The sequence below is a fragment of the Seriola dumerili genome, unplaced genomic scaffold (assembly GCF_002260705.1).
Source record: "Seriola dumerili isolate Sdu_G_001 unplaced genomic scaffold, Sdu_1.0 BDQW01000319.1, whole genome shotgun sequence".
NCBI lineage: Eukaryota > Metazoa > Chordata > Actinopteri > Carangiformes > Carangidae > Seriola > Seriola dumerili.
This window is the reverse complement of record NW_019174574.1, coordinates 3,248,876-3,262,778: the sequence shown is the minus strand read 5'-3', so window position 1 is coordinate 3,262,778 and position 13,903 is coordinate 3,248,876. Positions and strand designations below refer to the sequence as shown.

The window sequence follows — 13,903 nt, the reverse complement described above, 5'->3', positions numbered from 1 at the left end:
ACATATTTAAACATTTTCAATGAGTAAAAAGTTTTGTACAAAATCCATTTACATGAAAATGTTTGGAACTTGACAGGTGGTGCCGGTGAAGACGTACCACTCCTGTGATGGAGCTCTGGGGCTTCGTTGTACAGCAGAGTTGGGAACAAACAGTATAGATGAGCCGGATCAGAGAAAAGCTAATGTATGCCTGAGCCATTGGCCTGAATACATGAGAGGATGTTGACATTTAAACAACAAAAGAAAAGATTTCAGTAAGAAAAACGATGCGGTGACAGACCAGAGCAGGTCTGGACTGTTAATATGAGCAGGGGATCACAGGTTAGCTGCAGCCGTAATGATTCTGCCCTGCTCTATTGTTGGGTCATTATCGCACAGAATTACACTGTCCCTCTTGTTTGTTACCCTCCTCCTCCTCCCGGCTCGTTGGATCAGGGCCACGTCCTGCATACCAGGCCTGCGATCCTCCTGCTTTTGTTTTATTCATGTCCCGTTTCTATCGAGGTCACGTTTAATGGAGCCCAGGGCATAAAAAACACAACTCTGGATGGGGTTTTATTGCTGCTCGCCCGGCCTGGCTAACTATCCGTCTCCCCAAGCCAAGACTCCTCTGCTGGGCAGATTCAGGCGACTCTGACCCGCCGTCACAGCTGATGTGTCGTCCTGGCGTCAAACGTCTCAGCTCTCATTTCTGCTGGAATAAGTCCAGCACTGACAGGAAACTCGTCACTGTAAAGTGTCTCATAAAGACAGGTATAAATCAGCCCGTCAGATATGATTTTATAGCTTTTGTCTATTTAGTGAATATTATCCCAGCATCGATTAGGACAGTGTGTCGGAGGAGTTTACTGTTAATTTATGGCTCTCCTAAAAATGATGAAAAGCAGAAAGAACAGGGATAAAAAATAACAGATTGTGTGATTAAAGAAACCTGAAGGGGCCTTTAAAACTGCCTCCACTCAGGAAATGAACTTAAGCAGAACTTATCTGGATGAAGTTGGTAAACTTTTCTGTGAACTCCCCTCAGCCATTTTAGCATTTTAAATTAAAGTCACATTACCCAGCCCCCTCAGTCGTAACATCAAGGTTGAGTCAGACTTGCATCTAAGTTAATCAGGTACATGCTCAAATAGAAACAACACATACATAAGTCAGTTTTTCATAAATGGCCCAATATCACAAATCTCAAATGTGTCTCAGGCTGCTTTACAATCTGTACAACATATAGCACATACAGGAAGAGTTACAGAGGAGGGATCCCTCTCCCAGGACGCATAGACAGGAAACAGATGTAGATTTACAGAACAGACGATCAGCACGACATTATAGACAGATTGTCGACATGAAGAAAATGATCATACAACATAGAGAAACTTCCAAACAGACCTGACCCACTCGACCTCCTCTCACCATGAGGCATGTCAGTTCACAGATGTGAGTGAAATTCCTCTCCATTACAATGATCTGAGGTCAGAGTCTGGAGCGCACAGACTCTGGAAAAAGATGGACATGTCCTCAGTGATGTCACCTGGATTAATGTGAGGGGAGTTTTTAAAGCTTGAAGTTTGCAGATTTCCATAGAAAATAATTGGTTTGGATGTTTTGACACATGTCACACAACGCTGGTGTGTCACTCCACTTCCTAACTTACACATGACTCCATCCACATCACAACACCACAATCACAAAGGCTGTTGCCTCTATTTTTTTTATTTATATTGACTTGATCAAAAGCACAGAAACATTTCAGTCTGAGGTGAAGTCAGAGAAACTGGACCAGTGGCTCCTTCGACATAAACTTCATGTTTACCAAGTAAACTCTGCCTCTCTACTTCCCTCTGTGTTCACTTCATTTCTCAGGCAGTATGCTAGCAGCTAACGCTGTAGCCTGAGGCTAACCAATCATCCAGGGGTCAAACTAATACACAGGGATCACACTTGATCCATAACACGTTTATGTTGCTATAAACTCTACAGAGAGCTGAGGTGAAACTTATTACACTTGAGTATTGATTTTAATATAGCCTCGATTAACTGTCTTTAATATTTTCACCACAAAAAGACACACACAGAGCTGTGAGAAGAGTAAATGGAGGCTCGGTATAGTTTCCACAGACGCTGAAGAAGCTCAGCACATTTACTTCCACAGACTGTGTGCAGTGACGGAGCCTCTACTGTGGAAAGACTGAACTTCTGCTGCAGAGCGAAGCATTCACCACTCTGAGTGTGATCTGACTTTATCAGGCAAGCAGCCTCCTGCAGCGTCCTGCGATCAGCTGAGGAGGAGGTTTGTTTCATTAGACAGAGAGAGACCTCCTCTATCAGATCAGAGCTGTAATAAGAGAGCAGAGCCACCTCTGATTACAGCTACTTCATAAAGACAGCCTGTGTGTGTCTGTGTGTGTGTGTGTGTGTGTGTGTGTTAGCAGGTTTGTGCTGCAGCCTTTCATTGATCAGCAGCTGGTATCAGGAGTAGGAGGAAATGCTCTCAGCTGGTAATTACCTGCTGAGGTTCACTTTAACGACCTTTCACCTCAGGACAGATAGTCGGCAGCTCAGTGAGTCTGCTGCTCTGCTACCAGCACAATGAAATAAAAATAATTAGAGCAGTTTTAAATTATGCTGGTTTGATCTGCATTGATCTGCCAAAAGAAAAAGCTGAATCAACTCATTCTGCTTCGCTCTGACTGAAGGAAAATACTTTCAATCAAATTAATTTTGATTCCTGAAATGCAGCTTATTAACTTTCAGCAAGTTGTTTTTTAAATGTTGTCTTGAATGTCAAACAGTTACCAATGTCTGTCCATACCTTGACCAAAATATAAGACAAAAAAGTTTTATTGTGTAATAGTTACAAAACATACATATATAATATATATAATATATATATTAATACTGTGAAAGTATCAAAGCCTCACCCACAGAGAAATGCACACAGCCTGTATTCAGAAACTGAGCCTTAAAACCAGCCGCCAGGACTTCTGGAACTTTGTGATGTCACAACAAAGCAGTCACTGCCCTCAGCCGTGCCACAAGCCCCGTGCACCTGGACCAGACTGGAAAACCGTCAGCCAATCAGAAGAGAGGATCAGAGCCTCCTCTCTTCTGATTGGATCACAAACCTGTTGTTACTAGAGCTCCAGGGAGAAGCCTGAGAGAGGAGATGTAAAACTACATTGAGATGGTTCTTGGTTTTTAAAACCACAAATATATGTTCTTATGGATCAACACTTGAAATAAAACACAGGAGCGCTTTATAAATACCTGCTTATCATTGTTGAGACTATATTGTGTTAATTCTTCTGCTTGACACTCTCAAACATTGATAAATCTGTGTCCTCCGTCCTCTGCTGCAGGATCAGTGGGGTCACGTGGAGGAGATCGAACTGTTGAACGATGGATCCGGTTTGGGCTTCGGCATTGTGGGAGGGAAGACGACTGGGGTGGTGGTCCGGACCCTCATCCCAAACAGTGTGGCTGATAAGGTAAGTCAGACTCAGCTGATGAAATTTATATCAAAATATAACAGAATAATAACATTAACTTGTTTTCTGCTGTTTCAACTGGTGATTGTTGTCTGTTAAACCCTGAAACTGAACCAATGACAAAAAATATTAAAGCCACAGAAACAGAATCTGTTTCATATAACAACATAAATTGGAAGAATAAGTGTTAATGTGTAATTTAAACCTTCATCTTGAACTTTGACCTTTAATCATATCATATTTAGACACCCTGACAGCAGCTGTGTTTCTAGTCCATTTTTCTGTTGTTTTCAAAGCTGAAGCTCCATCCATACTGTTGGGCATCATGTGATAGAATAGTCAGAAATCGGGTGGGGGTATGTAGTAACCCCCACCCCCCCACTGACATGGTAGGGGACCCAAACACATGCCACAATTGCTGTTTAATTTTTTAAATATTTTTTAAGTTTATGAAATAAAAAGTAACAGAGCTCTAACGTGTGTTTGCTGCTCGTGCTGGATTCACTTGTTTTGACTTCAAAAATCAACAAGAAGCCCAGTTTGTACTTAAGCAGAACAAGGTGATATAAAATATAAATAGCTTCCTCCATTTTGGACTCTGCAGCTCTCGTCTTAAAGGTCCTCACTGTCCAGACAGTTTGTAGTAGGTCAACACAGCTGGTTTTCATTTGAGCTCTACGTTACTTCACCCACTGATTGAAATGAAGTGATTTTACTTTTAAATACTGAGCCTTTAGTGGAGTTTCAGCCTCTCTGCTCAAACAGTGGTGTGTAATTAAGATCTCAGTACAGTGGTTATTATTCATGTTCACATTTTCAGAGAAATTTAAGGAGGAACGAATTTAAAACTGATGGAGGTTTTAAAAATTTTTGCACTGTCTCTGAACTCGGCACGCTGATTTGGTCCCTGCTTTCCCTTCACATCTGGGGCCCTTGAGCAAGGTCCCACAGCCCGGGCTTCCTCAGTGAATCAGCTGAAACCTGAGCTGTGGAAGCAGAAATCAGCCCAGTGGATGTTTCCTGGATAAATAACAGTTAAAACAGGAGCAGTACATTAGAGCAGACAACAGGCAGCTGCAGGAGAACTGAAGGAGGAATCATCACTTTGTAAGAGCATTAATCAGATCAATTAGATTAATTGGACAAGATGAATTTCTCTGCAGAGACGAGGGAAAAGCTTTGACTCCGGTCTTTCAACACACTTCCTGTCACTTTGTGCAGATACAAAACTTGAAGCTTGAGCCTCTGCACATCTCTGATGAACAGATACAGAAGCTTGTTTCCCTCCTCCTCCTCTCCTGCTCTCTTCATCCCTCTCTCATTCTTTTCTCATCCTCCTCTTATTCTTCTTCCTCTCACCTTTTCCTCTCATCTCTCCTCCATCTCGTTCCACTCTTCCATTTCTTCTTTTACCCTGTTTTCTATCTCTTCTTTTCTTTTCGATATCGTTTTATCTTTACTCTCCTTTTTTTTTTTACTTTGCTGCAGTATGTGTCAAATACTGACTGGAGTAATTTTCTTGTAGTTGACAATCAAATTCAGTTTGCTGTAAAAATGTTGTTTAAATTACCCTAAATCATAAGATAAAACTCAGTTGTCAAATGATAACAAATCTTCTAAAAGCTTGAAATAAATTTTAAGGAGGATGGAGTTACCGTGCTTAATGGTAAATTCAGTATAATGTATATTTCCAAAACTCAAATTGCGTCAGTAAAACGACAAAATCCTGTTAAACTCATTCAGCTGTTTTATTTGCAGCAGTAAATTAAAAAAAAAACAGTGAAGAGAAATGAGAAATCAGTGCAGACACCTGATAATTGTTGTGTTCACTTTTCTGTTTGAACTTTATTTTAACCCTATTTTCTTTTTAGAGAATGAAAGGTGACAAAGAAAAAGTTTATCAGGTTAAACTTCAGGAAATATTTCTCTTCTTATTTGAGAATTTGCACTTGAAGATTTTACTTTAAAGTTTGTAGAAGTGTGTGAATATAATTGTGTTATAAATGTGGGATTTGGGAAAACAGAAACTCACTGCACTAAATAAAACTAGCTATAAAGGTTTGTTTTAAATGTCATCCTGGCTCTCTGGTTCTCTTCCTGGCCGATCCAGGAACACAGGAAACTGATGTGAAGTAAAGAGTTAGGGCACCTCTGGGTTAATGACATAGTGTTGATTTTTGAAGTGAAACAAAGTGAATACACATTTACCTACAGCTGCTCAAACTGTTGTTAACCTTCCGATTTCCTCTTCTCCTTCAATCAGGATGGGCGTCTCCGCACAGGCGACCACATCCTTCGCATTGGGGCGACGCCCACCAGCGGCCTCAACAGCGACCAGGTCGTCAAGGTGCTGCAGGGGTGCGGGAGTCACGTGACCATGCTGATCGCCAGGGATCCCCAAGGTCAGAGGTCGACAGGTCCGCCTCCCCCACCTCCTCCAAATTCTGCCCCGGTCTCCTCCTTACCTCCCCGACCCCCTGAACTGCCCCTCCGCCCTGACGTGGGCCCCAAGCGCCGGCTCAGCAAGACGGTGAGCATCAGAGTGACCTTCATACAGTCGTCATTACAGCATCAGAAAAAACAGTTTAAAGGTTTTAAATCATTAAGAGAAAAAACAAACAGACTCATGACACTGAGAGTCTCTGTATCTTCACTGGAGAAGATGAAAGTGTCACTCATGTGCTGCTGGCTCTGGAGGCGGGACAGTCTCAGCTGAAACATGTCCTCTCTGTTTGTGTGTGTATTTCAGCCCAACTTGGAGGGATATGAGATCCACGAGGTTCCTCTGACCAAGAAGGACGGACAGAGCCTCGGCATCTCCATCATCGGCTACAACCCTCTGACCAGCCAAGGTAAAGACAAAGAAAACTTCCTGACCAGCCAAGTCAGGAGAGGAAGAAACACTGATGAAGACTCATTCACTCAAACAATGAAAACGCAGTTAAACCCACAGGAAACTGAAACTAAGAACATAGAAAACTTTCTGACCAGCCAAGATTGGTCAGGAAAGCACATTCAAACACATCATTAGAAATACACAGGAAACACTGTTAACCACACATTTACAACTCCCAACTTAAACTTTTCAGGGGCAAAAAATGATTGGCAATAATCCTTCAACTCTACCTCAAACACATCTCTGTTTACTTCACAGTAAAAGCCTCAAGCAACCTGTAGAGGGTTTTGCTACTTGGCTTTTACTGTGAAACAGCTGCAAAGCTTCTCTGTACTGTTTATTTTGAAGCAGCTTTAGGGCTTTTACTGAGAAAAGCTATTATATTTTTCAGTGCTTTTGTTGTTTAGAAGAGGATGTTAAGGAAATTATAGAAATTATTCCATAATTATTCCTTCACAGCCTGTTCTTGTTATTTTTGTTAGTTTGTTTTGAAAAGTTTAATATGAGTGACAGTGATAATCTATTCATCTTCAGGGTCCCAGAACTCATCATTGCAATATCCAATATCCAATATCCATCTCTCTCTCTCTCCCTCTCTTTCTGTCTGTCACTGTGTCTTTGTCTCTTGTCCTGTTCAGATGCAGTAGGTGTGTTTGTGAAACATGTAGTACCAGGCAGCGCTGCAGATCACAGCGGAAACATCCGAGTCCACGACCGACTGATAGCTGTAAGTGTGTGTGTATGTGTGTGTGTGTGTGCGCGTGCGCACGTGTGTGTGTGTTACCTTTGACCCAGCTGGACGTCTGCATTTCTCCGTCTTAAACCTGATTTTAAAAAAAAAGCCTTTTCTCCTACATCCAACATTTACTGTTACAAAATTTACAAACTTCTTTTTAAACTTTCACTGCACATTTCATAAACCATGTCACTAACTTTAAATGTAGATAAATTACAGTCCAACCTGTGACATCTGTCTTCTATCTTTCCCCTGTTGTTTCTTCTCTTCGTCTCCCCTTTCTTTATGTTGCTTGCTATTATTTGTCTCTTCCTCTCTCTTTCTCCCTCCCTCCCTGTCTCTCTCTCTGTCCTTCTCTCCGTCTCAACAGTTGGACGGCTTCAGTCTTCACGGTATGACCAATCAGGAGGTGCTGGAGGTGATGAAACAGACGGGTCAGACCGTGGTCCTCACTGTGGTCAGGAAGAAACCCAGAGTCCTGGAGAGATCCCTGGATAAAGGTCAGTCAATCAGTCATGAACCCTACAATGTCGAATCTGAACAGTGACTGACTGAGGTTTCTGAGTAGGTACAGAGAGAAACAGACACAAGGAGAATTTGCGCTAAATGTTAGTTTTTACTGTGTTTTACATTTAAAGTTCGATCACAGTGAAACAAGAATTGTACTGAGGTCCCCCAGTCATAGTCCGACCTGGGACCTTTGTTGCATGTCATACCCGTCTCACCATCTACCCCCCAGTGTTGCCTGTTCTTCACTGTTAACCATCAAATAAAGACAAAACACAGAAAAAAAATCTTTAAAAGATAAGAGAATTTAAGACGAGGCCTGAAGATGAGGTACTAACAGAGCAGGTGTCAGTTCAGAGCATATTGTGCTGTAGTGGTGGATACGGTCCCAATAAACAGACAGTAAAATTACCACAAACTAATTGCAGCACGGTGAACCTGGAGGTTTGTGGCTCAGAACACATCCACTCTCGGCCCCAAGAGAAAACCCAGTCGCTACTCAAGATTGAGCTGAAGTGTTGGAGCTGCAGATCAACTGAATGTCTTTGTCCTTCTTAGAGCCACATGGCCATCATGGTGATAAATGACCAAACACAGTTCATCTTGAAATACCAACATCCTGACTGCTGACTCTCTTCACTGTGATGTTGATGGACCCTTTAATCCCATAATGCAACAGGTTGCACAGAACGAGGAGCTCCTCAGATCTATGACGAAAATCAGTAAATTAATTAATTATAATACTGAGTTCATCTTTATTATTACTGTTATAGATAAAGGAAAAGGATGATTCAGAGATTTTAACATGGAAAGTCGTTCACAGTATATCGACTGTTTCATGATCGTTTGTGTGATTAAAAGATTAAAAAAAGATTTAAAATTAAACAGTGAAAAAATAATTGAATAGTTATTAAACTGACATTGACAGGTTGGTATTGTGTACACTACAGATTCATCTTTTACAGATGCACATATCTTAGGCTAAGATGTGCTGAAGTGACTTTCTGTGGGTTTATGTTGCACTAAGTTCATGATTAGATGGTTTTAAAGCAGTAATCCTCTGCTGTGAGAGAAGTTACCTCTGTGTTAAACTTATCAGAGCTTTTGTTCCTATTTCCTGTCTGAACCTTCCCTGCCTCTGTCCTCTCACCCAGATTAAGATGACAAATTTGTTTACAACTCAGTGTAATTTTCAAACTCTCCACAGAAAGCTGCGTTTCCTCCTCCTCCAGCATCCAGAGAGATTAATTCTCCCGGTTCAGGGTCATTTTTTTGTCTTGCGATCGGCCAGCGGCCTGCACTGGTCAGCCTCCAGGCCAGAGAGAAACAAGTGATTTTAAAAAAAAATAAAAAAAGAAGAGGAGTGTAGGGCTCTTATCTCCTCCAGACGTTTTTTATTTCATTACTGAGGAAACACAGAGAACTGGAAACACAGCTGAGTTCAGCCTCAAGTTTTTAACTTCTTCTCTTCTGGTCATTTCTGTGACTCTCTTATCTACAAAGACTTATGATGAGTTAGAACGAGGAAAATAAACTTTCATAGATCAAAAAGAGTGATGATCAGTTAGGAGGTCGAAGGTCAGAGCAGCCTCAGTGTGTTTACATGTAGTTAAGTGGGACATAGAAATACAGAGTCCAGATTTCCACCAACCTAAGAAATTATCAACTGATCACCAAAAATCTACGCTCAGACAAAAGAGTTCATGAGTTCGCATTTTATTTCCTTAAATCTTTGTATTTCTATCTTTAAAGCTCATTCAGGGGCCCTGGAGCACACTTTCACTTTCACAGTCACTCCTGGAAAGACTTTCATGACATGAATGCTAGAAATAGAGGAAACTGAAATAAAAATGCATATTTGCATATCCTTATGTCTGCTCTTTGTGTGTATGTCAGTGGAGAGGGAGCCGTCTCACGTGTCACTGCGGAGGTCGTTGAAGGTGAACACTCGCTCCTCTGGGTTTGGCTCCTCAATGATGAAGCTGGAGCCAATCTACCCTAACACCAGTAGCAGGGGTGAGGCCACATACTCATACAGCGCAGAAGGTGAGTATTTGTTCTTCAGGCTACAGTAACATTAAAGTCTCAGCTTTAATTTGAGCAGGTTCACATCAGTGTAGCAAGAACCGTGTGGGAGATAGAGCTCTGTAACACATAGAGACCAAATTACAGAGGTTTAAAAGTAATTGGGCACTCATTTACTAAATGTTTGTGTTGTTTCAACATTAGTTCACACACAAAGAGAGTTTCCATTTAGATGGAGGTGGAGTTGTCTGTCAATATGAGCAGTGAAGAAGAGTTGTGTTACCTTTTGTTGTGAAGTAGATTAACTGCCGCAGTTATAAATGAATATTTATAAGGTACAATTCCTCTGCCAAGACTTTTAGGAGTTTTGCTCAGTTGTAGCTTTTTATTTTTATATTATTTTTATTTATTCAACTTAACTTCAACAATTTGTTTCTTATTATTTACTTAGAAAACTGAGAAATATTCAACATTTCTTAACAAGACTGAACTGTGACATTTATCTACAGTCGTGTAAATCTGGATGAGGATTCATGGAATAAGCAGAAACTCTGTCCTTAAATCTACGACCGTGATTATAAGTGTGCAAAAACCCTCCTGCAGACATGTCAACACAGGCCTTTAACAGCCTCCCCTCTGAATTATGTCCTCTCTTTTTATTCCTCATTAGCTTTACTAAGTGGCCAAAACGCCACGCTAACACTTAGCATGCCGCTCGCCTGCTCTCAGCCAACAAATGTACAGGGTCTGAGCTGCCTGACAGTCCGGCAGCGATGTATTACCCTGTTTATTCAGTCAAACGCTGCAGATTAATTGCGCTGTGAAGGCTGAGGTTAGCAATGTTAATTTAATCAGAGGCTGTTGCTGTAACGCAACCAGACCTGCTGTAGAATACCTCCACATGTGGAGAGATTTGTGAATCATGGAGGTGGAGGATCCTGCTTCAAACCAGCCCGCAGGACGATCGGTCTGTGATCTGATCTGACTGTCAGGGTTTCACTCTGCTCTGGAAGACCATTTTATTCTTCTGGGATTTAAGGATGTATTGTTGCTGAGACATTTTTTGAGTGTGTGTGAAAATGCATTAAACACACACACACGCACACACACACAAATCCACAGTCTCCATGGTTGAAGTTGCTTACTTTACAGTTTAGATTTGAGTCATTTAGCTTTTTGCTTCTGACCAGTGAATTCCAATGAGGAGACCGTCATCCTGGATCAGAGAAGGAGTGAAAAATGTTTTTACTGCAGCAGAACCAGAGAACAGGTTAAATACATTACTGTTAGTACTCGTTGTCCCTTTGCAGTGTGGCTGGCCCTTTGGCTGCAGCACTACCATACTACTACAACATCTCAACCTTTGACCCCTACCCACATCGCTGGTCCTGAATCCCACAATGTCTTAACAAACAATTAATTTGTGTCTCATAGAAAATAAATAGGGGTGAACTTCTCTGGTTCTGCATGCTTAGTCCCTCTATCACTTCATTTCCAGCAGGAATGAAATGTTAATGAGAAACTCTGATCAGCATTAGGGAAACCTGATTTCTCAACTGTACCTACAGGTGACACTGTAAGTACAATATTCTTCTAAAATGACACTGTGTTGTAAAGATACATTATCATCTGTCATTATGTGTCATGTCTTCTCTCCAAGTAGGTCCATACATGGCACCACTGTACTACTGCAGCACTACCTGTTCATTTGCATCACTTACAGTACAGAGTGGTGTTACAGAGCTGCAGGAACCTGCTCTGTTTTAACGGCTGAATTGTAATTATGTATCTGTTCCACTGCTTATACAGGCTGTTTTCAATCTGTGTGTGTGTGTGTATGTGTGTGTGTGTGTGTGTGTGTACAGCTACAGAGGCAGAACTGAGGGCTAAATGGGATCAAGCTCTGGGGCCACTGTATGAAGTCCTGGTGAGACTATACACATGAACACACGCACACACACACACACACACACAAATAAATCAATCTTGGATTACTGATGAAGTGTGAGACTATATGATGTACATTGCTGTGCAAAGGTTTTAGGAACTTGTGAAAAAATGAAAGTAAAGAGAGAAAAGCCAAATTGGTCAGATCAGGCAGGTAGGCTGTTCCAGCATGTTGGAGAACCTGCCTCAGGTCTTCAGACTCTTCATTTGATCCAGACTGACTTCATGATGCTGAGATCAGGACTCTTTGGGGACCAGACCCTCCTGCTGCAGGACTCCTGGTTCTTCTGGTCTCTGAAGATAGTTCTTTAGGAGTGTGGATGTGTGTTTGGACTTATTGTGCTTCTGCAGAAACCTTTACTGTGCGTGTGCGTGTATGTGTGTGTTTTCAGGTGGTGAAGTTGGATCCTGTCATTGAAGATGATGCAGAGCTGCAGAAATCCTGCAAGGTGAGAAACGTTCTCTTTCCAGCTCTGTTAGTTTCCAGTCAAACACAGTTCAATAGCAGCAGCAGCCATCCTCTAAAATGATCACATAGTTGAATCAACACTTCTCTAAAACAGCTTCAACAAAAACTGAACATTAACCTTCATGAGGGGAGGATTCTGTTGGATTAGAATACATTCATCTGTATCTAATCCTGTTATCTTGTATCGCCGCTCACAGCTGTTACCCGTCCACACGCTGAGACTCGGGGTCGAGTTGGACTCGTTCGATGGTCACCATTACATCTCCTCTGTGGCCCCTGGAGGCCCTGTGGATAAACACGGAGTCTTGAGACCAGAGGACGAGCTTCTGGAGGTAAATACATGTACGCACACAAACAACAACAACAAAAAACAACAAAGCAAAAAAATCTCCTGTAACACCTCCATAGAAAAGACATGTAGAAACTAGATTTATTGTAGACGAAGAATATTCATTGTTGCCTCTTATAGCATTAGCAACTTCACATTAGCATGTGAGTTTGGAGAGCAAGAGTTGTAACAAAGCTCAAACATGACAGTCAGTACCAACAGGTTTTAGTCAATAAACAGCTTCTATACAAACTGCTGTTAAAACTACAATGTCTCCACAACAACAGAGCTGTTGTAAAGTGTGATTTTCTCTTTGAGGTAGGTAGGCTAGCGGTTTGAGGTCTCTCTGGTTGTACTCTCTCAATTCTAACTCCACTACTTTTTGGTGTTTACATTTTACCACTAGGGGTCGCTAATATTCATCTCCACTGTTAAACTAATGTCCCCAAACCCTTTATAGTTATTGATCCTGATTATCTTTACTGCCTTGAAGCAGGGGGATATGGCCAAAAAAATAAAATCAAGTTTGGTGAATCCTGTGGCTGCAGGTCCTGCAGCTGGAAATAAAATCTTGTCATCAAATGCAAACAAAGAGCTCATATCAGGGTAAAGAGTCTTTTTCAGTCCTTTAATCACTAGATCACTAGAATAGCTACCAGATGGTCATCTTAACTCATAATAGTCCTGTTATAGCGAACCCCAGCCGGAATGATGGTGAAGCGTACAGATGTATTATAAGCCTTTATTTATGTTCGGCCATCATCCTTAATTTTGAACACAAATTTTTCTGTACTTCTCCTTTCTTCCTTTACACCGTAAGAGCTGATGGACAGATAGATAAATAAAATAAGCTCTTACAACACAAATAAAATAACCTGTATTCCTTATGACCTTACATATGAGAATTAGTCCAAAATTTCACATAACATAACATTTGCAATAAACATAAAAGAGGACTCAAAAGGCTTTTATAGCTCAACAGCTCCACCATGTGGCCCAATACACATACAGAGGCTAATGTTAGCATGGTAACGCATTAAACATTTCTCCACAGTAAATATAAAACAAGGAGGCACACATAGCTTCACCTAAACACATTATTTACACACTCCCTTCCAGCTAGGCACTTAAACATCTGAAGGTATCCCTTTGTAAAAGAGCTGTAGTTCGTGACCGTACCGTCTACCGTATACTCAGAACTGACGTGAAGAAAACTTATTTACAAAGATGGGTACAGCTACTTCCGCCCGAAGAGCACCAAAATAAAAGCATACAGGAAGTGAACACTTTATTGATAGAAACCCTCTTAAAAGTTACTTACACCTGTAATCTGCAGTAGGTGCACACATACTATGCTGTATACTATACTCATATACTCGTCTACAGGACTTTTCGTTAGTCAAAATTAAGGCGGAACGATATGCAACAAAAATCATGTTACCAATGTTTTGGCAGATATTGAGATTGTATTGTGATATGAGTCATGATCTCAGTTGGAATGATTTGTATT

The 13,903-nt window shown here is 41.2% G+C and overlaps 1 protein-coding gene across 1 annotated transcript in view; it reads left to right on the top strand.

Moving 5' to 3' along the window:
* patj (PATJ, crumbs cell polarity complex component) overlaps positions 1 to 13,903 on the top strand; it is a 120,968-nt gene that overhangs the window by 13,637 nt on the left and 93,428 nt on the right. Inside the window, exons 7-15 of the mRNA XM_022759034.1 lie at positions 3,357 to 3,485; positions 5,749 to 6,015; positions 6,235 to 6,337; positions 7,020 to 7,108; positions 7,488 to 7,617; positions 9,521 to 9,640; positions 11,515 to 11,576; positions 11,989 to 12,045; positions 12,263 to 12,397. Of these exons, the coding sequence (XP_022614755.1) occupies positions 3,357 to 3,485; positions 5,749 to 6,015; positions 6,235 to 6,337; positions 7,020 to 7,108; positions 7,488 to 7,617; positions 9,521 to 9,640; positions 11,515 to 11,576; positions 11,989 to 12,045; positions 12,263 to 12,397 (1,092 nt within the window). The remainder of the gene's footprint in view (positions 1 to 3,356; positions 3,486 to 5,748; positions 6,016 to 6,234; positions 6,338 to 7,019; positions 7,109 to 7,487; positions 7,618 to 9,520; positions 9,641 to 11,514; positions 11,577 to 11,988; positions 12,046 to 12,262; positions 12,398 to 13,903) is intronic.